At 41.8% G+C, this 23,811-nt stretch overlaps 1 protein-coding gene across 2 annotated transcripts in view; it reads right to left on the bottom strand.

Moving 5' to 3' along the window:
* Nucleotides 1-407: 407 nt before the first annotated feature.
* EMILIN2 (elastin microfibril interfacer 2) overlaps nt 408-23,811 on the bottom strand; it is a 37,581-nt gene continuing 14,177 nt past the window's right edge. For both annotated transcript variants that reach the window (XM_056332803.1, XM_056332804.1), the window contains 5 exons: nt 19,806-21,740; nt 13,428-13,760; nt 12,813-12,851; nt 6,271-6,402; nt 408-5,501 (listed from right to left, as the gene is read on the bottom strand). In XM_056332803.1, the coding sequence (XP_056188778.1) occupies nt 5,164-5,501; nt 6,271-6,402; nt 12,813-12,851; nt 13,428-13,760; nt 19,806-21,740 (2,777 nt within the window). In that variant the 3' untranslated portion in view covers nt 408-5,163. The remainder of the gene's footprint in view (nt 5,502-6,270; nt 6,403-12,812; nt 12,852-13,427; nt 13,761-19,805; nt 21,741-23,811) is intronic.

The raw sequence follows: 23,811 nt of genomic DNA, 5'->3' as shown, positions 1-23,811 counted from the left end.
CTTCTCCCTGGGATCCAGTGACAGGACACATGGGAATGGTTCAAAGCTGCACTGGGGAGGTTTAGACTGGACATTAGGGAGCATTTCTTTACCGAGGTGGTCGATGCCCCAAGCCTGTCAGTGTTTAAGAGGCATTTGGACAATGTCCTTAACAAGCTTTAACTTTTGATGAGCCAGGACTCGGAGCACTCAATAAGCAACAAAGACGGGTAAGAGCGGTGTGGGCAGAACTTCTGTGTACCGTACAAAGCCTATGCAACACTGCTTGACGCTGAATAAACGCTGAAAATATACATGCAGACTTGACTGTGAAGTCAGAAGCTGCAGTTTCCAAAGTTGTGGAGGAGAGAGCAAAAACTTAGGTTTACAGAGCTGTGTTCAGTGGAAAGCGAGAGAGCATCAAGACATCACACAACAGGTAGGCTTTATTTGGACATATTCGCAGTTGTTTTCCACCACACAATTTTCTTCATATTCCTCGATATTACTCTCCCTCTCTATATATGTACATGAACATATGTATACACATGCACACCTAAAGCATACTCTCAAACGCGCTGTTCTTTTTGCTGAAAAATTACAGTAATATTCCCTTGTTCACAATCAAGATAACAAAATGGATGAAGGTCAAAACCTGCTTCTGTAGTAGCATGTTACAAGATGTTCTTTGCAGTCTCCCATACACAAAGGGCTGGCAGAGCTGTTCCTTCTGCAGTCTGCAGGGTACGTTGTTGGTGCTGGCTCGAGTGCAAGTCCGTCTTGTGATGACAGGACATAGCCCCCAGGTGTTCCTGGTAACTTGACAATCTGAACTTTATGCTATTACCTGGGAGCAACTAGCAGCCCAAGCGTACCTGCTGATCAAGTCTCAGTGGAGCGCATATTCTTCCCATCTCCAAGCTGAGACTAAGTGCATTTGTAGTTCTGGTGAAATAGGTCCATATCCACTACTGGGCCGTAACATAAGGACTCAGCAGATAAAACTCACTTCCAAATGCATGATGTATTCTCAGGAAACAATTTAATCCTGATTTGAATCTCCTGGTTGCAGTTGAGGAGCCCTTTACCTTGCGTTCCCAGTGCATTTTAAAGCTGTATTGGGAGGTGGTGGGCGTTTTGTTTCAAGTTGCCTCCCTATGCTTTCCATTTACAGCTTACTCTATTTCCTTCGACTGTAAATTTTCTTGACTGGCTGGTTGGCCTCACCAAGCTGACTAGAGTCTCTCAGTGAAACTGCACAAAAACTGCAAGTAACCTGGCATACATTGAAAGGACACAGAAAATCCTCATTGTGTTGAGTGGTCAGTATAGAAATGTCTCCACGGTGTGTGAAGTCGTAGTAGCAAATTAAAATAATGAGGTAGCTTGTTTGGTTTGGTTTTTTTGACATGTTTTGTGATGGATATTCCAGTTTTGCTCCAAGCTCTCCTGGGGATACAATTGATCTACACGTCCCTTTTTTTGCCTTTTTCCATACTGCTTTAGGATACGCCTCACATGTTTGCCCAGAGCAGAGCCTCTCTGGCTGTCAGCACGCTGGCTTGTCTTCAGATGACCTAGCTGTGGGAACTTACCTGTCCCGCAAGCAATGCTGCCTTGGGGACTCTGCTGGTTTTGATATTTGGACAGTCCCTGAGAAATCATGCCTCATGCCTAGCTAAGGGGCTGTCAGACACGTCTGTACTTCACCTGGTATGGTTTGGTTTTCTTCCTGTTTTGAGGTCAAATGGGAGAACCTGGCACAACAGATGCTGTTTTGCTAAAGAATCTCGCAGTCCTTATACACTGCATTACAAAGCTACCTACAAAGCAGCTCTAAAAGGTAGTACTGTGATTTTTGAAACAGGCAGCATACCAGCCTCGGCTCCCATTTACAGGGTGGTTTTTTTAAGGCTTTCTTAGTTAACAGATGCTTCCTATTTAAACCAGTGGATGATCTTGGATGGGGTGGTCAAATCATGAACCCACAGTGTGAAATGTTCCTTTCAGTACAGGCATTTCCTTGTTCTGTTTAAGATGAAGATGTGAAGAGATGTTAAGATCGAAGATATAAATGCTCCAACAGTGGGTTCAGGATATTCTGGAGTAGGGCTCTTGCTCCTTCCTTCCAGAAGCTGGGCTGTCCTGTATGGAGCAAACCCTCAGCAGGCCCATGAACGCATCTGTGCTTCAGCTACTGCTTTAATGAATGTTTTATCCAAGCTGGAGCAGAGACTGGAACTCGGGTTCCCCCCTCTGCTATTCAGGAGCTACAGCGCTGTGGTCTTCCCAGCTGGGTGATTATTCCACCTTGTAGGCTCCAGGAAAATAATCTCATTAGGAGGAACCAAGCCACCTACCCTGGTTACAGCAATTACCAAGGAAGTGGAAATTAAGGGCCAAGTCTCCCTCAACAAAGGCAGGAATCTAAGACAGAGGTTCTTTGTAAAAGGTCAATAGCTTTAGCCACTGTGCTGCTAGAAATGGTGGATGGGAAACTATCCCTAAAAGCTCTAAAAGGTGTCCTCAAAATATGCCATTGAGACCGGGCCCTGCTGTGACAGGTTTGTGAATGCTTTATACCCATGTACAAGTACCAGTTACGCTGCCTCAGGAGGGCTCAAAGAATCTCAGCAGCAGCAGATCCTGGGCACAGGCAGAAACCTGGTAAGAGATGGCCCTGTCCCATCAGCGGAACTGGGCTCGTGAAAATTTGTGGGTTGGATCTGGACATCTACCAGAGCGGTTAGGCAAGAATTAGATGATACAACTTTTGTAACTATAGCACTAAACTTGCTCTGCTGATACTTAAAAATGTCTCAGCTGCGGGAGATGGGAGGTTGTGTTTGCCAGCTAGGTCTCCCTAAGCGCTCAGCTCATTTTGTTTGTTTCCATGAGTCATTTTTAGAACAGGCAACAATAATCTGACAACACTTGAGTCACACATAGTCTGGAGCCAACTTCTTGGAGAACACAACTTTCTTGAGAGAGAAAATAATCTAGAAGGAAAAGTGACTCTGGCTTTTGTACATAATAAGAAATTATGTTTAAAAAAAAAAGTGGTTGATGTAATTGGCTTTTGAAAACACAGAAAACAATCCTTCCTGTCTGTACCTTTGAGACCTAGAAAGGTATGGGACAGAAAGGGGCTGTTGCTTTAGAATAAAAGAAAACTACCCCCCCCTTGAACAAGTAAACAAGTATGTGGTTCCTAACTGCATGCTAATGCCTCACAGGCTGGCACAGATCAAGACAAATGTGCAGGAGATGAGACGGTGGCTCCCTTTATCAAGCTGTGAAATGCAAGTTCACTGTACATCTTTGGCTGCTGACTAACAGCTGCTTTTACAGGAACAGCCTTCCCTGCTACAAAATACATCCAGTCCTATCTGCTTAGCCGTAACACTGTCATTTCTCAAAATCAGGTGCCAAGAGCTCTTCTTAAACCCAGGTGCTTTACAACTCTGCTCACAATTTCCTTCCCGTGCTCACAGCTCCCCCCATGCAATCCCAGCCGCACAGGGACTGACTCAGAGTTCCTCTGCAGAGGGAAAGCTTTTTCCACCTGACAGTTTGTTGTGGGAAGGCCCTGTTTCATTGCCTGGAAACAGAGTTATTGAGGACTATCTATTCCAAAACTAAGTAACAAAGGCGTAAGTCTTCATCTGACCTCCTCAGATGGGAAGGGCTTCACCTAACCATACTGTGCTGCTTACAGCATGGGGAGTTCTTCCTTCACCTAAAGGAATTCTTTGTTCTGAGGCCATAAACAGCTGTTCTACATTTGCAAGAAGAAAAACATACTACACAAACCACTACGATAAATACAGCTCTATACAGCACAAATAGGCTATTAAAAGGATCAGTTTACATGAGAATACATAGGTGACAAATGAACAGTCCTGCTCTCAGTAAAGTGTGGCTAGATATATTTTTTTTTCCAGCCATGAAAAAGATCAAAATGCTCAGAGAGCCAAAACACCATTTTTGTTACCTCCACTGCAAAGGGGCTAGTACGAGAAAATACCGTTGCCCCAAATGTGTTAATCTGTTTAAGGTAAAAAAGTTGCTTTCCCCATATAAACAGACAATGAGTGTTAAAACAAACCTCACTCAAAGGCACCAATGCAGGAGGCTGCTACAACAAAGACAGTGCAGATGGCTGGTTTGTGCATTTGACAGTATTGGCTAATAAGACTATTCTCCTCTATCAACAATTTTTCCTCTGATTTGTATTCTACAATGCAACAAGGAAAACTTCCTTTTTAATGCAAATACTGTAAGAGTGCCAGAAGCAAACTTTGTAGAATTTTTTTAAACATTTCAGAATTACCATTTTTCTAGCTAAGCATAGACAATTGACATTTTTCTTAACTGTTTTATTCGTTTCAAGCTACAATCTCAAGAGCATCATACTTAACTGATCCTCTCTTTTACCGTATCAATTGAAAGTAACTGTTCTAAATCCTTCAGTAGCAGCAACTGCACCTTACACTCACATCTGCCCGGTGGCAAGCTGAGGCAAGGTAAGTTTCTCTCTGCCCGGCTGCTTCCACTTGATTGGAATAAGTCATTCATCTTGTCTCTAGCACTGTGTTTGGCCCTTAAAGGAAAAAAGGTAACTGATGCAGATGACTATCATTTTGCTTTGAACCATCATGGTTAGCAATTGCATTGAGCAAATTGTTTATGCGAATTCACTGGACCCAACATACTAAATAACATAAGGAATAATAAGTCATCAACCGTGTCAATACAATTTCACTTTCTTGGCCCCGCTTTACTGAAAACATGAAAATAGCTGACCACAACTGTAAACTTCAGCAGTGATGTAAACTCTGATATACTAGGGACAATTTTAAAAACTAGGGAGAAAACTGCAAAGACAATTTAATAGGTAATAGTAGGAGCACAGTGGAGAAGTATCTCATAAAATCATATTTGTTGTTTGAACAGTTGTTTGCTTGTACAAGTAAACAAGGGCTTGGGAAGGAGTTAATTTAGCTACAGAAACATGTCTTTTGTAGCTACCTCTGGAAATGGGACAAGGAAAAGGTCTCAGTATAGAGAGATATAAACCCATCACTGAAATCAAATATATAAACAGAATATATTAAAGCTTTGAATTTTATTACATTTAATTTCTTCTGAATATCTTACCCTTCTCTCCTGTTCAAGGTAAATCTAAACATGAGAAATGGAAGGATAAAGGAGAACCCCACTAAACGTGGAGTACATTTCGTCAGAGTCTGTGTACGCCAGTTTGCCTCCTGTTACAACGACATTTACTTCATCTCCTGCTTTGAGGTGAAGAACAAGGTGGAACGTCCCAGGACCACCACAGGTCCGTTTCCCCGAGTAGGGTTTGTGATACTCCAGCAGTTCCCTTCTGTACCCAGCTGTATGGAGCTGAGCCACACTTGCGTTGGAGACGGACAGCACTGCTTCTACGTACTCGTCCCTCTCTGGGGCCAGCACAGCAGTGATCAGATAGCGCCCTTCATAGGGTGATGTGAAAATGCCTGCAGAAAAGAGACAGACTGAGCTTTTTGGAGTTATTAAAAACTGAGAGATCTGATCGCTCTAAGCACTATGACAAACATAAACCAACACCCATTGCTACATATAGGTAACTGTGACAAGGTCAGCCTGGGTAGCTGACCAACTGACATCAGTCATGAAGGCAAAGGGTTGCTTGCTTTTGTGTTACAGCTTACCCGTCCTTCAGGACATAAGCAGGTCTTGTCCACATTCAGAAATCTCCTGTTCTAAGCAGCTGCCATGACTCAGAGCTAGGCGAAGGGGCAAGAGGCACCCACATGCTGTGAAAGTCCCCAGCAGCATGCCTAACACCCTCAAGTGACGCAACACTCTGCTCAAGAAGGGAGCAGCCTGCAGTTACTGCTATTGGGGAGGCAGCATGTATCACCCATCTCCCTCCTCTCCCCCAGGTGACCCAGCTGGCTGAGCTGCAGTGAAGTGGGTTAGCAAGGAACCTCACCTCGGCTGCCCAGGCTCAGCTGACTCGAGGTGGGCTGAGGAGCACAATCACCTTGCTGGCACAGCAGACAGTGGTGAGGTGGGCCTCAGTATTACTGGGCAGTTGTGGAAAACCAGCAGTGGCAAAGTGCATGCCTGGCCACATCCACAAGAAGCTTTTACCCAGGTGTGTCTGGTTTAGGTGAACTTATTTTGTTCAGTGCACTAGCAAGGCCTGAGATAGCATCAAACACTGGCAAACCCATGCTACTGCTCATCTGGCGTCCCTGTGAGTCCTTCTTTCACTGTTACCTGTATTGGGGTTATAATAGTCCCCATCATTCACAAGCACTTTGTTAAAGTGAACCACGCCGACATCACTGGAGAAAGGCTTCTGTGTCAGCCCAGCAGAAAATGACACCAGAGAGGCCGCAGCAGCAGGTCCTAAAATGGGTAACAACATGAGTCAGTCACATCAGGACGACAACACAGCCTCCCTGTGATGGTTTATAATCCAGTGTCTCTGTTCCTGCACATACTCCACTTCAACTAACTCTGTCACTTGAGGGATGCCAGAATTGGCAGAATATGTGTTGCTGGCCCAGGTCCCAGATGTCTCACCATAAAATTAACGGACCACCATAAAATTCCCCTCTCGCGTGTGTCCACCACCCCCCCCCCCTTTTTTTTTTTCCTCCTCCTTCTAAGGAAAAGGTATATGGCTTGTAAATGCTGGCACTGGAAATCCTGCCACGTCTCAATTCAACAATGCTTCTGCCACCGACCTTCTTCAGGACTGAGGTTGCCCTTGGACATCTCCGCTCTCTGTCACTATCACAACGGCAACAGGAAGGCTAAAGGTGTATAGCTTGTGCCAGCTTTCCTAGCCACCCTGTGAAGCTGCGCATGGCTTAGATCTCTTACCTTCTCTGCTGAAGGGTAGTGAAAATAGCTACAAGAATTAACACTTCAGCATTGAAGCAAAGAGAACCATCACTGGGGCTTTTCTCTCTCTCCAGTACTACCCTTTTGGGGGACTTTTCACTCTGCAGTTTTTTCTTCTTTTCTCAGCAGCTCAGACAGACACTTAGGTATTTTGTAGCAGCTGTCTGCTTACTAACTAAACACTGCTGTTAGACTACTGTTGAACAAAATACAATTTGAGCCACTGAGAAAAATTTTTACTTTTACTAGACTGACTTCAGTGGCAAGTGTTTAGTGATGGACCACTTACTAGTCCCACTTTAGCTCCCTTCAGCTCCCTTCCCTCTAAACATTTCCCCTAAGGCAGGACACACTGCTAGAAGCAGTCAACTCTTGTTGCTTTGTTCAGGCAATCAGGTAAACAACAAACATTTGTTGTTTACCTAACTGCACTTAAAGTTGTCCTCAGTTGCTCCTCCTGTTCTACCCTGTTCAGGTTGGGATCCTTGTCTTCTCCATGCTGTTTCACCCCTGCTCCTCCTTCTGCCTTCCTTAAAAGAAACCTTTGGGTTTTTTCTTCCTCTCAATCTGAGATGCCTATCAGCAACCAAGGCTCAATTCAGACTATGCCGCTTAAAAATTGAAGTTAAAAAATGTCAAAACTTCATCTAAAATGTGGGTATACAAACGCCCTGCTATCCATTTTTTTCTGAATAACTTGGCATGGGAGGGTGGGAGGAGAAGGGAAGGGGAAGACATGCCTGCAACTTCAGAAATGGCAAATAACTACCTTGATTTCCCTCAGGGGCTAGTAACCAGCCGCCCTGTGTATCTTTGGAAATCTCCTCATTCAGTATTTTGTCTCACGCTCAGAAAACAGACAGAAGACCTCTTTCATTACTCCTACCTGCCAGTGTGCCTGCAAGTGCTCCTGTAAGCTAAAATGAGGTTATTTGAAAAGACAAAAATTAATTGCAGGAACTCTACTTACTTAAGCAGCTTCTGTAAAGCTCTACCCCCTTAACACCACGCTGCTTACAGAAAGCGTCTCCTTGTATTCTCAGCTTACCCTGAGACTTAAATCAACTGAAAATGCACCTCAACTAACTTTTATTGGCTCACTCGGAAAGGTTTCTCTTCCCTGCAGTCATACTGCACAGATGGCACAAACTACTTGCTGCCTGCCTAGAAACACTGTCCTCTCTCTTTGGAGTAGCTACAGTTCTGTTTGGGTTGGTGTCATCTGAACAAGGGAGCAAATCCTGCCCTGGCTCACCAGGGTTTCCTTCAAGATTTTCCTGCACTAATTGCTAGAACGGTTTAATTAGAGTTTGCTGCTGAAATTGCTTGGGATCTGCAACCTAGTTTAGCACACCATCTGTGTTTGTTGAAAGGAACGATCTTAAACCCATCTAAATATCCTGTAGATCAGTTCAGTGGGCAAGATAAGGAGGCACAGCAGAGGTGCAACGTGTCTGTCCTCTCTTACCCTCCTCCCTGCTTCCAGCTGGAACTGCACCTGTCTGAAGCTTTCACAAGTTCTACCAACAACTCTCAGCAGTGCTTTTGCAGAACCTTACAGAGAAACGAAGCACCTTCTCTTACATGTCCCTGCTTGCAAACACTTTTCTTCATGCAAAGATCAAAGTTCAGCTTCTCTAGGAAAGGTCCAGGCTTGGAAACTCCTTTCACCTAAGCAGTTAGTGTTGTGGAATTATAAAAATGAGAAAGAGAAGTTTTCAAGCAGTTAAAAGCTGGGAACCACATGCACAGCTCTGATGAAGACACTGCTAGGCAGACAAAAAAAAGATTCAACCATAATTTTACAGCTTCTGAGGGAGGAAAAAACTCATGACTTCAGACATATTCAATAAGGTTTCACTTTATATATGTATATACACACACATATGCACACAACTAAGCAGGAGCAAGTATGTGTGTTCATAGCAGCCTAAGCCTAGTATAATGCATTCTGGGGAGTCAAAAGATCACAGAAGGTACATGGGTGGCCTTTGTTAGGTTACATCTACTTTCACCCATCTGCTAATTGTATTTCTGATTCTTCATCTCTCTTTTGACTTCCCAGAACAGTTCATGCCTCCCACAAAGCTCAAGGGCCAGAACAAGAAAAAAACAACGAAAAAATAAAATCAAGCAAAACGAAACAGTGCACATCACTCTCTGTCAAGATAAAAGGAGAAAAAAAATAAGTAAGTGTGACACTGCTGCTGACAATTGCTCAGCAACTGGAATGAGGACTCTTCAAGAATCGATGCAAAAAAGTGAGCTTAAGTATGTAATTAATTTGTCAGTATGCTCTTATGACTCCTTTGTGTATGGCATGAGTAGGGAGGATATGTCACATTTCCTCTGCTTGGCCAATATTCCTAAATCTAAATGAGGGAAAAATGCGTAATTTCAGTCACAACAAATGGGACAAAAATATCAGCAATTTATCACCTCCCTTTTTTTTTTTTTTTTTTAAAACTCTTCAGTTTGACCCTAACACATCTCATTTTCAGGAACATTCCATCTGCTTATGGGACGGCCATGCAGCACAGCACAGTGCCACACCTATTTCCATGAGCTGAGCCAGTGCTCAATGAGTCTGGGCCCATTAGCTCTGCCCTGCTAAGTCACAGCGTTTCTGATGCAGAGAGTAACTCACGCAGTGTGTTATGAAGACACAGCTACTTTTCTCCTGAGTCTGTTTATTAACAGCTCTTTCTGCTCTTACAACTCCTACTTTTTACACCACAGCAAGAGGTTTGCCCTAGCGCCCACCTACCGCTCCTTACACAAATACCCGTCTCCTACCCCATGCTTCAGCCTGCATCTGTGACTTGCGCTGTTCTTTTATGCAAACAGCAGCAAAACACAACCGCTGGTGCAACTGTGGGTGATCACATGTTCTTTACCTCAAAGTCAGTAAACACGCTTTTTTCTTTCCCCTGTGTGAGACCACTGACGTGTACTACTAAGAATACTGCTCCCTGCCCAATGATCAAAAGAAAGAGCCAAGAACCCATCGCAAGTATGGCAGGGTAATTTATGTATTCTGTAAACTCTTTATTCAAATCAAGGACCACCTACAACAACGTAAATCTTAACATTACAATAAGATCATACCTTTCTTTATATTTGAAACGTGTCCTACAGACTTGCTGCCTGAAGTCACATAGAGGAAGTAAAGATGGCTGAGTGTCAGATAAATGAAAAGAATTAAAAAGCCCAAACCAAAATTAGCCCTTTATCTGCACGGATATAGACAGCAGTGTTCACACAGCGGTAGGGCTCACTAGCTCAGCTGTTTCATTTCTTACACCATACCAGGAGTTTCTTTTAGTGAGGAGCGGACACCCTCCATTGAAGCTGCAGGGTTAAGGACACAAGCAACAGGGCAGACTGCACGGAGGGGCAGGGTGGGGAAGGCAATTAGAGCTTTCAGTGGATTTTTTTCACTGTGACCCTCTGTATGTTAATCAGAACATCCAAATCCTCTTCTTGGCTCTGTCCTTGCCTAGCTGTGTGACCTGGGATCTTACAAGCATTTTCTCATCAGTTCCCAGACTAGTTCATCAGCCAATTCATTACTTCTGCCTCTACAATTTTCTTTGCTCCAGCAAACAAAAATTCTCATAACTGTAAAACTGCCAGGCTGCAATAACATTTGCTGCTGATGTTTCTTTAAATAACAAATGATTCGATTCTTTCTGTATTAAAAGGGATTTCATGGATGCACTTGGGTCCTGACACTTAACTCACCTCTGTCAAACTCCTTACCTGTGAAAATACAGCTAATATGCAATATCATACTTTATACTCTCTCATGAATACTTGTAAATCCTTGAAGGTTATATTGTCCAATGCATGTAAAGAGATAGCTAATAAATCTGAAAAACTCAAGAAATACTTTGGTATTGAAACTATGCAAATCATGCCTCAGCATTCAAGAAGACACTAAAGTGTGCTAGTTCAATCCCAGAGGACAGAGTTGGAGCCCTCAACTTCTTCCTAAGCAGCTTTTATGTAACAAGCTATTCAGAAACAGAAATGAAAGGGAGTACTCAGAAGACCGACAGTACAAGCGTTTTACTTTAGGAATTATTTTACAAGAAGGTCTAATTTTTCAAATTTCAATATCAGGAACACAAAACATACTGGGTAAAGACTGGCAAAGACATTATAAACTGTGGTCCTGCACAAATTAGATATTAAGGATTCCTTGATGACTTATTTAAGCATGAAGTTCCTCCTCCAGTAAGACAAAAATCTTCTCTTCCCCAGCTGTTAATCTCCACAACACTGTTAATTGCTGCATTCTGCCCCAGAATGCTCCCTTTCTTTTTATAAGCAGCCACTGACGATTAGGGACAGTGGATAAAAGTACTCCACCGAAGTCTAATGGTTATTTGTACCATCCTTACCTCTCTGTTTTCTATGACTGTATCTGCCACTGTGGTTTGCAAGGCATTCTGGGGGAAATCATAGAACAGAGTAGCAGGTATATCTTATATTTACATAGGTCTTCAGGGACATGGATCAGGAAAAGGAACTCCTTGGTCAGCCCCACCACTCTCTGGATTCCAGGTGATAATGTTCCTTGCAACATGTTCCATCAAGCAGCACATAGGTGCAATGCCAGCCATATCCTGGCTTTTTAACATTGTTGACATCCACCTACTGTTCCACAGTTTTAGCATAAACTTATTAAAATACTGTAGTCTATAAAAGCAATAGATTGTACAAAGTGGAAGAAACCCCCCAGGAAATCCATTTATCACAGAAATCTACACATCTCTATTGGCTTTGCTGGCATCAAGATAAACATTTCTTTACTTCTTATCCTCTTCCAGAAGCCTCATCTATTGTTGATTGTTCTTACCACCACCACAGTCCTCAAATGCAAACAGACTGCTTTAAGGCTATGACAGATCGTTAATTAGAAAGTATAAATATCAGAATTACAGTGTGAAATTTTTAAAACGCTTTTTGTCAGTCCCTAGACCAGTCTTCAAGACATGTATCTGTGATTTTGTTAGGACCATCAAACTAAGTCCCAAGGGTAGGATTTTGGATGCCATAAAGCTCTGACGCTTTATTTTCTTCTATTTCTCATCTCTCCTCAAACAAATTTAGATGAAATCATTCTTTTTGAAGAGGGTGTGGGAATATTCACTTTGATCCACGACACCGTTCCCCAGGGTTTGATAGTATTTTAAGTATGAGGTCGTAGGGCAGGCAGCACCCAATCCATGTATGTATCCAGGCCAACTACTATGTCCCACAAGAGATTTATACCTGTTTATCATACAAATCCACAAATGAACTGTGATATTAACAATTATTAAAAGTAAAAAAAAACCCAACCACCAAACAAAGAAAACTTCATCTTGAATCTTTTTAAACTGTGGCTGTCAGTGGCAGCACTCCGGCGTTCACTGAAGTCAGGAACAGAAGACCTCATGATTCTAACAAAGCCAGAAACTCTCCCACAAGGAGGACCAAGTCATGCACTAGCTCAGATACTAACACTGCTTCAAGATCTTAGTCTTGGCCTTACTCATATCTTATTAAAGAAATATTAAAATAATCAAAAATATATATATTTTTTCTCATTTAAAAGAAACATAAAAAAGGTCAGTACTGACATCTGCTAGGAAACAGAAACTCTTTGCATTTAAAAAAACCCACTGAAGTAAGGAACAATGACCCAAAATGAATTCTTTTTCAAAACCTCAAAACCCCCATATTTTTGAAGGATGCAAATTTTTTTAATGTTTAGGTATAGCAAAAATCTGTCAGATACTCCTCAACGCTAAACTTAAATACTAAAAATCAACACTTTCTTCCCTCAACCGTGACTTTCTATGGACTGAAATAAACATTAAGTACCTGTGTAAACAATTTATAGGAAACAACTGCCTTACCTTGTGAGTCCATGGTAGGAGGAGATAACTTTGGATATCCTACAAAAGAAAAGTAGTATGTGTGACACAGTACATAATGGAATACATTATGACAAAACATCACTGCAGCCTTCTAAAAAGCATCCTTTGTTACCTAACAGCAACCTACCAAAACAGCTACCAATAGCATCTTCTATGAAATGATCGATTATCATTAAACTGGGGTGATCATGGCAAAGAAAACCAGATTCTTATTACAACGTACTAAATCCACCGCAAGCTCTATGGGAAGAAAAAAAAAAAAGTAGTTTCCCTAGTGGCAAAGGCTGCTGTAGTTACCAAGGATTTTACATGAGCCCTGTTGACTTCATGCTTTATGCAGCCTTGGCAAAAGCAACAAAACTGGCCCCGAATGTGTTTCTCCTACTTCTGTAGCCAGCTGGAGCCTGAAGGCCCACTCACTAATCACCTCTGCCGTAAGCCCATTCCCAACAGCAACAGCTACAATGGGCATCCATGAAAGGCTGAAAAGTGGCTGGTAAAGCTCAACAGACCTCAGCGTCACCCCTTTAGCAAGACCTGGCATGCCCGCTGCACCTAGATGGGAATGATTCACTATTAGTTTGGTTGTCTCACCTGGTGCTCCAGCATACCCTTCAGCAATGGGCATGGTACTCTGACCCGCCTGACCATCCACACTTCCAAGCCGCCCTCTTCCTGACATTAAAACAGTGCCAGGAGGCCCTGCCTCTCCAGTCTCCAAGATGATCCCGGTTGTTCCAGGCAGAAACGGTAAAACTCCTGACCCTGGCAGTGCTGGGCGTGGAGGAAGTCTGGGCTGCGGTGGCTGGAGGGGGGTCCTCTGTCGTGGTGGTTGTATCCTTGGCCTTGATGGCAGCAGGGGTATGCCAGGTTGGAGCTGCAGGGGTGGTCTTGGTGGCAACGGTTGCCGTGGTACTTCTGATCGCCCTTGGAAATGATGGAAGAAGAGGAAAGATACAGAATTATTTGCCTAAAATAGTATATAAAATTGCATAATTTTGTAAGAAAAATACTTCAAAATAAAACAGGACTTAATTTAAGGCCATCTTTTCCCTCATACCCAAGACTGCACTGGCAAAATGCTGTTCTGCTCTTGCAGTACTACAGACTCTCCTCTTTCCCAGCCTCTGACACAGGGCAAGGAATGAAGACAGCCTGGAGACAGAACAAGCAGCAGTCAAATAACCCACCAACATTCACCCACTAGTCCAGCTTTAATTTTCTGCTCCAAGTGGGCTGTGTATCACACCTATTCCCACCAGTTCCTTCATCTTCATTGTGTGCTTTCTCTCTCTACCTTCACATCAGTTCTTCTGAACCCCTCCTGCCCACCACTCCTACTTTTGACTCTGTACTTACACAATGCATAGCACAAGGCTGACCCTTTAGCACTAACATAAAGTATCCGTAGCAAAGAACCTAACGAACACTGACTTACAGATTCTTTTTTCCAAACTTTGAAAAGCAATGAACTTAAAATTCCAAACACTCCCATTACTAATATTTTCTGACAAGGAAGGCAGATCCCTAGGATATAATCTACCAGAAAATTCTTTACTGTTTGAAGAGAAGAGGTACCATTAAAAGACTTTTCCAGTAGGGCAGCCAACACATAGGACATCAGGGCTGAACAATGCTGACATGGTTACATTTGTGTATCATCGGCTCCAGTTCCAAGCCCTTTATAGGAATTACAGCTTTTTCATAAAAATGAAGTCCTAGACAACACTTCAGGAGGCAGTGTCTCCCAAGAATGAAGCTGAGTTACATCTACATGAAGAACAGGAATTTACAAATGTGTACACTTCAGCAGATGGAATGACAGCTTTTACACAGAATAATTAGAATTTCATTCTATATTAAAATTTAGCATTGGTTATTTTGATTGCATTTCGAGACTAAAGCATGGCTTTAGGTGCAGGGATGGAGTGAGTTTCTGGGGAAATGGACAAACATCCCCTTGCAAATTTATCTGATGCAACCCATCACACCAGAGATGCCTGCCACGGTCCACCATGGAGAACACCGCTCTGAGGTCTCAGTGGTCAGAATGAAGCACTTTATTACAGTCCAAAATCAGCTTGGGTAAATTCATCAGTGGCTAGGGCTAAACCAAATGGCTGTGTCTAGAAGCAAACGTAGTGTGAGGCTTCCTCTAGCTCTGCTGCATGGCTTGGGATCCCCAGGAGGGCCTTACACTGTACCTTTGGGTGAGAGCTTACAACCAGGTACTGTCCGTGATGCATGGCTGGGGTCCAGACAGTGTTGCTGGCAACCCACATGCTGTTTCACAACTACTTGACACCTGCACTTTACCCTTGTGAATCTCATTTCTTGTTTTCAGTCTCATAAAGAGTCTACGCAAGCCTCCCAGGGTACTGAGAGGCTGCCTGAAGTCACAGTCTCACACCACCTGCATTCATTTGCTAGATAAAACTCCTAGAAAAAAAAATCTTACTGAGTGTTGCTGGCTGACTTTAACTGTCACAAGAACTGAAACTTACACAAGCAACACACCACAAATCTAGACCGAAGCTCACTCGGTAACTCTGTCCACAAGGGAGAGGACTAAGGAGTGAAATGTTCACTTTATATAGATTAAAGTAATCTACATAAAAATCCCAGGATTAAAAAATCATATAGAATTTTTTTAAAAAGGCTTAAAGTATCAAAGTGAATTGTTTAACAGAGCTGTTAACTTAGCAAGATATCTTCTGTCCACAGTGGCATCGATTTGGACCTTCAACTAAGATCATCAGACTAACTTCGTTCAAAATAGAAATGGGCAAGATACATTACCTGGGGATGCACATACTTGTTCTTTCCCTAGTCAGTTAAGCTGAGCTTTATTAAGACAATTACTTGGGCTGACACAGAGAAAAGGAATAAATTTCTCTGTTTGCTTTTCTAAACCTTTAAACAACAATCAACAGCTCGTGTCCCGTGCAAACAACTTCTTTGTGTGCAACATGAATACTGCAATATTCAGAAATACCCAACTACATCTCCATAAAGTTCAATCCAAAATTACCTGCCTAAAGCTCAACTTAAAGTGCCAGTCATCAGACATGTGCAGGTTGAGAGGGGTCTGGTCTGCCATATCTTTGCCAACCTTTCTGGCCTCTTCTACTGAGATGCATTGTAGCAAGACAAAGTACTAATAAATCACTAGTTAAAAGATGATAACACTGCAGCCACCCCATCCTGACATTGAATTCCAGAACATGTTTTCAGTTCACAAGGCAATGAGAAAATAAACCCCTAACGAAGGCTGTGGTGAATGTGGCTGGACCTGCTTAAGCTTTGCTGAGCAGTGGGCAAAACAAAAATCTTCCCCATCATCTTCCCATCTATCTGGGAAGGCAAAAAGCAACGCCGAGATCATTACACAGCTAAGAACGGTAACACTGTCCGCAGCAGCACCATTCTTACTGCTCCAGTTGTCATCACTGGTGTAAGTGACAACTCAGTTACCATGTCACACAACAGCTTCTGCTCTCGCATGCCCATCTGCAACTGAAACAGAAAGGTTTCCTTCCTCCTCAGTTGAAAACAAGAATGCTTTTTTTCCCCCTTCCCCTCTTGAAAAATATTTTATTTTATTCAGTTTGTTCAGCCAGGCAGCTTTAATCTGCAATTTACCTCACTGAACGAGGAATGATTTGCTGGGAAGGAAGATGAGCAGTGACCTGGATGGATGAGATGGGTGGATCTTCAGGGTGTGTCAGCTTCTAGTACTGTTCTGGCCCAACCATGCTCTCCTCAGCCCCCAAAACACACAGAAACAAAGTGTGTAAAAAAACCCTAGAGAGTAAAGGAATCTGTGACTGCACTCACAAGAAGCTAAAAAGATCTTGAATTTTCTTATAGATATCAAAGGCATCTGACAATTAAGTTACAAAGTACCATTTTGCACAAGCTCACAGGGAGCCTGGAGGAATCGACTACTGTATGAGTATTTGCACTACAACACTAAGATTTTATGTTGCCCTTTATCGATTCTGTAATGCAGAGCATACACTGGGTTTCTTAAGACCATAACTTCAGCAGACAGTATTTTGCTGCTGCTTTCAAAATTCTGCTACAGAGACGATTACCAGAGGAATTGCAGTTCAGGTCAAATAACTGTAACCAAAGCAAACTGCACTCCCAGCACGGTATTTGGCTGCAAGACTGCACTTCTGATTCCTGGAAAACTTCATGAATCTGTATGAATAGGCAATAAGTTAAAAGAGACCAATAACTTTAACACGGCTTTGAGCTTCGTGCCATTTGAAGAGCAAACGTACCCACAGAGAGGCACAGAGTGCAATAACAACTTACTCTACTAGACCTGAAGCTGGGGGCAGTCACCATTTAATGTGGACCAGTTGCTGCTGGATTACACTACCTTGGTGACCACATCGTGTACGGTCCCCTACACACTTAGAGCAGACCACCACCTGCCACCACCACCACCTTGTTTATAGCAGAGCACTGCACTACCTTCACCAGAAATTATAACAAATTAAATAAATTTCTGGCCTCTGAGTCTGTATCTGCTGTACACTCATTGACTAACCTGTCTTGTTAAGTTTGGACTGAGGCACTGAAACTCCTTAATAAAAAATTTGGAAGAAAACACAGCCATATTCCTAAGATCAGGGCCATCTGACTTTGCTCAGGTTTGCAGTGCACTGGGTTTACACTGCTTGGTAAGATTTTATATTGTATGTCTTGCAACATATCCTTGCCTTACTGGCCTCAACTGTTATTAGTAACAACTTGTTTCTTTTTTAGCCCTTTTGAAGTCAAATGACATCATTTGAATGCTACGATATGCTGACAAACAGTGCATAAGAAATTCCACACCGATCTATGGCCAGGACTGACTGACATTCAAATAACACTGCTATCAGAGACAATGCTGCAGATCACGGATACAAAAATAGTTAAAGCCATACCCCAACTCATCTAACAGGGTTCCTAAACTACTTCCAAAAAAGGCTCTTTTGCCAAAACCTTTCTGCAACTGCAGGCATCAGAACTTACTTGGACTGCTGTGCTATACAGTGTTATTGTAATTGGAAACATTTGGGACTGAAGTGCGTGCTTCACCGATCTTTCAGAGTGCCTGCACCCTAGGTCCAGCAGCAGTGTCCCTCCATAGGCACTTAACACGCAATGGTGGATGGAGAGCTCTGCCCTGAGACAGCATTGTTTTATGGAAACCAAGGCATGTTGAGGCTTTTTACTGCTTTGCAATATTGTAATAGAGGCTGATAAACGAAACTCATGAGGCTGCTTGAACACCTGCTTTAAATAGCAAAAGAAAGATTGCTCTTGGACCTTCCTCCAATGTCGGTCCCTAGTGCAAATTTGTTTTGGACAAGATGGATGAGAAACAGGATTACACAGATATATCATACTGCATTTTAAAGGGCACCGGGTCTGCTTCTGCAAGATCTAGGGGCAAAGGTCCTAACCTTTCTGAATTTAAGTCAAGATTTCACCAAAGGAATTATCTGAGAATTACCAACCCCTTCCATTCTCCTTCACTCCTTCCCTTAAAGGAAGAGAAATGTGGGGTTGTTTTTTTTTTTATTTCACACAGGAGCTTCTCACCTCAGTAGGATTTTTGTGTCAAGTACTGCAGTACATTTGGTTTTAAATAGTTAAACACTCAGAAGAAAAACATTTATCACAGGCTTTCATGTCTCTGCCTCAGAGTGCAAAGGATATTCTTCCCTAAAGAAATCACTTTCAAACCCTTCATGAAGCACAACTTGTCCATTCAAGCAAGAGCACTCGGTCCTGCATGAAATTTCCCCCAACCACCATCAGCTGCAACAGCCCACAGGCTCTTCCCTCAGCACCTCTTCTGATTTAAGGCCAGTTACAGAAATCAGCCTCTTATTTATCTCATACGTGCACAGAATTAAAACCAGAAGCACCAACCAACTGAAGAGTGCAGTTTCAAAATAGCCTGCAATTCCTAGGTTTTTGTACCATGCTAACAGAAACAGGAACTTGGCTTCCCTCTGTAAACTCTGACTCAGAAAAACAACCTGTTGCTGAAATCTGGGGCAAGAACTGCAGAGGGAACAGAGTGGTATTTGGCAAGGTCTCTAACCTTCACGGCAAGGTTCACCAACGTATTGAGGTTATTACCATCTCACAGCACTTCGAGCCAAAGGGAACATGCCTCTGCTTCTCAGCCACTCTATTGCAAACTTTAAACCATCTGTGGAGGCAGATTTGAGCTAACACGTTGGACTACTAACAGAAGTGGCTGAGGTGTGAAAACCCTGCCAGCTGGGGTGTGCACCTATTGCCAACTACATTGTGGGAATGAAAACTTCTGGGAGAGCTATGAAGCAGAAGTCTTATATTGCCACATCAAGATGTGCCAGAGCTTGTTTGCAAAAGTCCTAAATCAAAGAGTTGGTGCTGAATTATAATCATTAACTTATGCTGAGAAAAAGACCTACAGGGAATCTTCCTTATCGTAAATTTGAATTCCTTTGACTTCGGTTTTCTCCACTTACTTGTCAATTTCCCCTGAGGAATCAAGAATAATCTCACACAACAAACCAAAAAAAAAATAATTAAAAAATCAAACCAAATCAACTGGAATAATACCCACAGATAATTATTACTTTAAACTCACTATCCAAAAATATTAGTTTTCCCACTCTCTTTATTCTGGCTGAAAGTAAACATGAAAGCATGAAAGATGACTTTTTCTTTTTTTTTTTTCCTTTTGAGAATACTTTTAAAAGCACTCAAAGTCCTCTAAGAATTCTAAAGCAAAGAGCCAAAATTAAAGTCACTGTAGAAACAAAGTAGAAATCGCTTAATACTAATATTTTCCTTCCTTGTTTAGTACTAATATTTTCCTTTCTTGTTTAGTTCCTTTATAAATGATTCAGAAAAGAAAACCAGTTGAAAAACAAACAAAAAAGTATTAAAAAAAGCAAAAAAAACCCTTACTTGTGTCAGGCTGAGATTTCAGCATGCCTTCAATGTCTGCGGTGATTCTGGAGACCTGACTATAAAACTGCTGGACAGAATTCTTGAGGCCAGAAATATCAGTGGAATGAGATGACACAGTTCCATTAATTTCGTGGATGCAATTCCATAAGCTGCTAACATGCTTATTCAGGCCTTCTTTTATCTTTTGCAGGCTACCTGAAATGGAGTCCAGCTTGCCGCAAACTTTTTCAACACGTGAGACTCTGCTCTCAACATCTGAAACACCCTCCTGGATACCCTGAGTCTTTTCCTTGCACTTGCTAAGATCATCCAGGATATGATCATTCAATTGTTCTAGTCTCTCTTTCACTTCACCACAGCAACTATCACTAGAATGAGCAGTTTGATTTGCAAATGTCCTCTGCATTTGATCGATTTTTCGGAAGACACCTCGTTGTGTTTTTCTACAGGTAGAATTGACACCCAGAAGCTGCTCCTTGCAGCTACTCAAGCCATCTTGAAGATTTTTCATATCTTTATCCATGATATTTAGACTATACCGGAATACACGTACATCTCTCTGCATTTTCTGGATGTCACGTTGGTTACCCTTAATTAAGTTGAGTTTCTCATTAAGAGAACTATTTAGAGACTGCAGGAGAACAGAATTATTCTCTGTTTTCAAAAGCAAGTGATTGTATCTGTTGTTACAGTTTTCTAGTTCTTTCTGAAGGTCCTCTGTACCTTGTACTGCAGACTGACATTTCTGCCCACAGAGGTGTTCAAGCGACAGTACTTTGTTCTTCAGGAAATTCACCTCTGCTGTAAATTGCTCACTTGCAAACCCTGCGTCACTGGGCAAGATGGGCCCAGGATTAATATACATTCCATCTGGGTCTGTGGTATTGGCGATCTCTAAAATAGTGCCGCCTAGCCTATCTTCTAGTGCCCGCAGCTTTTGGTCAAACAAGTCTCTCAATTCGTCTACCTCAGCAGCTATAGCACCACGGAGAGTTTCCTCAACATAAAAGCAATGTTCTTCAGCATTTCGTTCTGTAACATTCATCCTCGCATCTAGCTCCTCCAACCTCTCACCAAACATGTCTTCTAGATCTGGAGTTGACAATCGACTGATTTCGTTATCTATTCGGACATTCAAGATCCTGTGTGCTTCCACAATTCTGTCAATCTTCTTATCTAAATCTTTTATCTGTTGGTCAAAGTCATTTCTCTCGCCCTCTTTGCAACAACTGGATTTGTTTGATGGAATCTGAGTTCGGAGAGTATTTATTTCTTTCCTCAGGTCATTCTCTTTTCCTCTTATAACATCAATTATTCCTAAACAGTTATTTTCATTGTCATCACACTGCTGCTGGATATCCTGTAGTTTATATTCACAGGAGTTCTTCAGATCTGCCATTTTCTTTTCAAATCCTTCCAGTATTTCCTGTCTAAGGGACTCAAATTTTGAGTCTATATACTCCTGATAAATATTGTCACTGGGCATTGTTACTGTAGGTCCTTGTGCTGCCTCCTGTAGTTGTTTTAATTGTCCTTCATAGCCTTTTACTTTTCCATTCAGTTCCTCCAGCTTGTCATTCCTCATCTTCAAGGCTTCTTTGACCTCAGCTAGCTCAGACTTTATGTCTTCCATTTCAAAATCAATAAAAGGGTCTTTTTGATCTTTATTGCTGAGGAGCCCAGGCAGATGAATAGTGTCTGTTTCACCACCAACTGCGTGATCAGGCTCTGGGCGGTCATAAAGGTTGTTCAGCCAAGTGACCAACATCTTACTAGCGTCTTCTTGGACAGTCAGCTTCAGGTTTTCATTCACACCTGCCACAGAGGACTGAAGTTCAAGCACTGATCGTGTAAGTCTAAACAATTCATCCTCAAGAAACTGCATTTTCTTCTCATATGGTGGAGGTTCTGGTACTTCTGTTGGTTCTGCATCTGTTTAATGGAAATAACAGACAGAGTCTGGATGTAAATACTCCCAGTGGTATCTGTTTTAATCAGCTGAGGCTAACTTCACTTTTCTTTAAAGCCAAATAACGATTTAAATTGCATAATGCTTGTTCCCTTTTCTATACTTATTTTCTAATTTGTTATTAAAATATTATCAAAACACTCCAAACTAAAAGTTTTAGCACTTTGACAAATTCCTGCCAAGATACAATGGCAATAAATCAATAAATTAGAAAGCAGAACCCCCCTTCTTGTTCAGCAATATATCTAAGCTGTATCGTATATCACAGACCATTATAGATCCATACACACCACAACACAATCACCTTAGAGCCACTGCATCTCCTGTAGCAATAATTTGGGAGGTGCTGCTCTGAATTCCCATTGAAAACTTAAGAGGCAGTAATTTATGTGCCTGAAGTGGGTTTGTGCTCCAGTATTTTGCTGCACTGGGGTCCAAATGCATATACTGGATGGGGTTCTGCAAGATATTTCAGTTATCACACTTGCTTCAAAAATAATTATTTGACACATATGTAAGTAGGAAATAAAAATGCGTATAAAAGCATAAACTTTACACAGCCAAAATCAAGTAAAAGACTTTTAGCCGCAATCTACTTTTTACCTAGTACAAATCACGTAATAAATCTGAAACCATCCTTCCAATATGTTTGTCATCGGCAGCACCTCATTTGCAGAGGCATGTGCAATACTGGATGTGCAGTTTCAAGCAAAATGTGTAACAATGGCAGAACATGCAGAAGAAAAAAAAGAAACATCAGATGTCACGGAAGTATAAACTGTAGAAAAAAAAGTCAAAGTAGTTTGTTATTTAGGCTAGAGGAGAGGAGAATGAAGAGTGATATTCTGGAAGATATCTGCAGACTGGTAGGGAACAAACTGTTTCCCACATCTGCTACTGATGGGACAGGCCAAGAAGAATGGGCTTCAACTGGAGCAAGTGCAGGTAAGGTGGGATAGCTGTACAGAAAGTGAAATGCCATAAGACATTGTCCACATAGGCAGCAGCATTTCTACCACTGGAGGCTGGACAGACATAGCTGATCCTACCTTATGGATGGGTAATGAGACCCTTTAAGATTCCTCTAGTCCTGTTTTCTGGGATTGCAGAACCACAGAATCATTTAACAAAGCAGTAGTAAGTCAAGATACTGAGTGTGATCCCAAATAATAACCTAATATTAATAAAACCTGCAGCTAGACTACCAATTGTTTAAGAAACATTTAACACCACTTTAATGTGTGGATCCACATGACCATATTCATTTGCATGCTAGCATACATCTTTGCCATTACGCACAGAGGTGTACACTCCATAAATACATCGTGTATAATCGTAATTCAGATTTTGCGTGATACCTTTTATGCAAAGCATAATCCAAAGACCTTTGCACAGTGAAGGTGTACTATTGCGGTCATAAAAAAAGCAAATGAGTTAAGAAGCAAAGGAAATATACTTCTTTAAATATGACAGAGAAGAGATACACAATTGTTAGCATTAGAATAACTTTCAAATGACAAGTGGTGTTAACCATTAAGTCTTCAGACAAAAGAACTTTAGCACTGGTTCCAAGCTATGCATGCTAGATATACAGTGGAGAGGAACACTGAGGTAGGGTCCGAAGGACATGCAGTTGGAATTTTTCTTAGTTTTAAACTGGATTTCAGCTTAAAGACATTACAAAGAAAGTAGGAAGTCAGAGATACAGTCTTCAAGACTGGCAGGGGGACAATTCCTTTAATAATAAAAAAGTATGCACACACAGAATATAGCTTTTACATACACACTGGTCTATTTTTGCACTGAATTACAGTTCTTTCAGGGTAAGAGCAGAAAGAAAATCTCTAGACGTAAGTAGTGCGCATGTGACTTAGAGATATCACTGTTTTATTATCGTCTTTTGGAAATAATATTTTAGGTGGGCTAACAAATTATTTTAAAAGCTTATTTTTAGAGGAGGTATATGATCTATAAGACTGGTTTGAAACCATGTGTTCAGGACCAATCCATTCCACTATACAAAAACACAAATGG

Source organism: Falco biarmicus, chromosome 3 (assembly GCF_023638135.1).
Source record: "Falco biarmicus isolate bFalBia1 chromosome 3, bFalBia1.pri, whole genome shotgun sequence".
NCBI lineage: Eukaryota > Metazoa > Chordata > Aves > Falconiformes > Falconidae > Falco > Falco biarmicus.
This window is presented reverse-complemented; position numbering and strand designations above follow the sequence as displayed.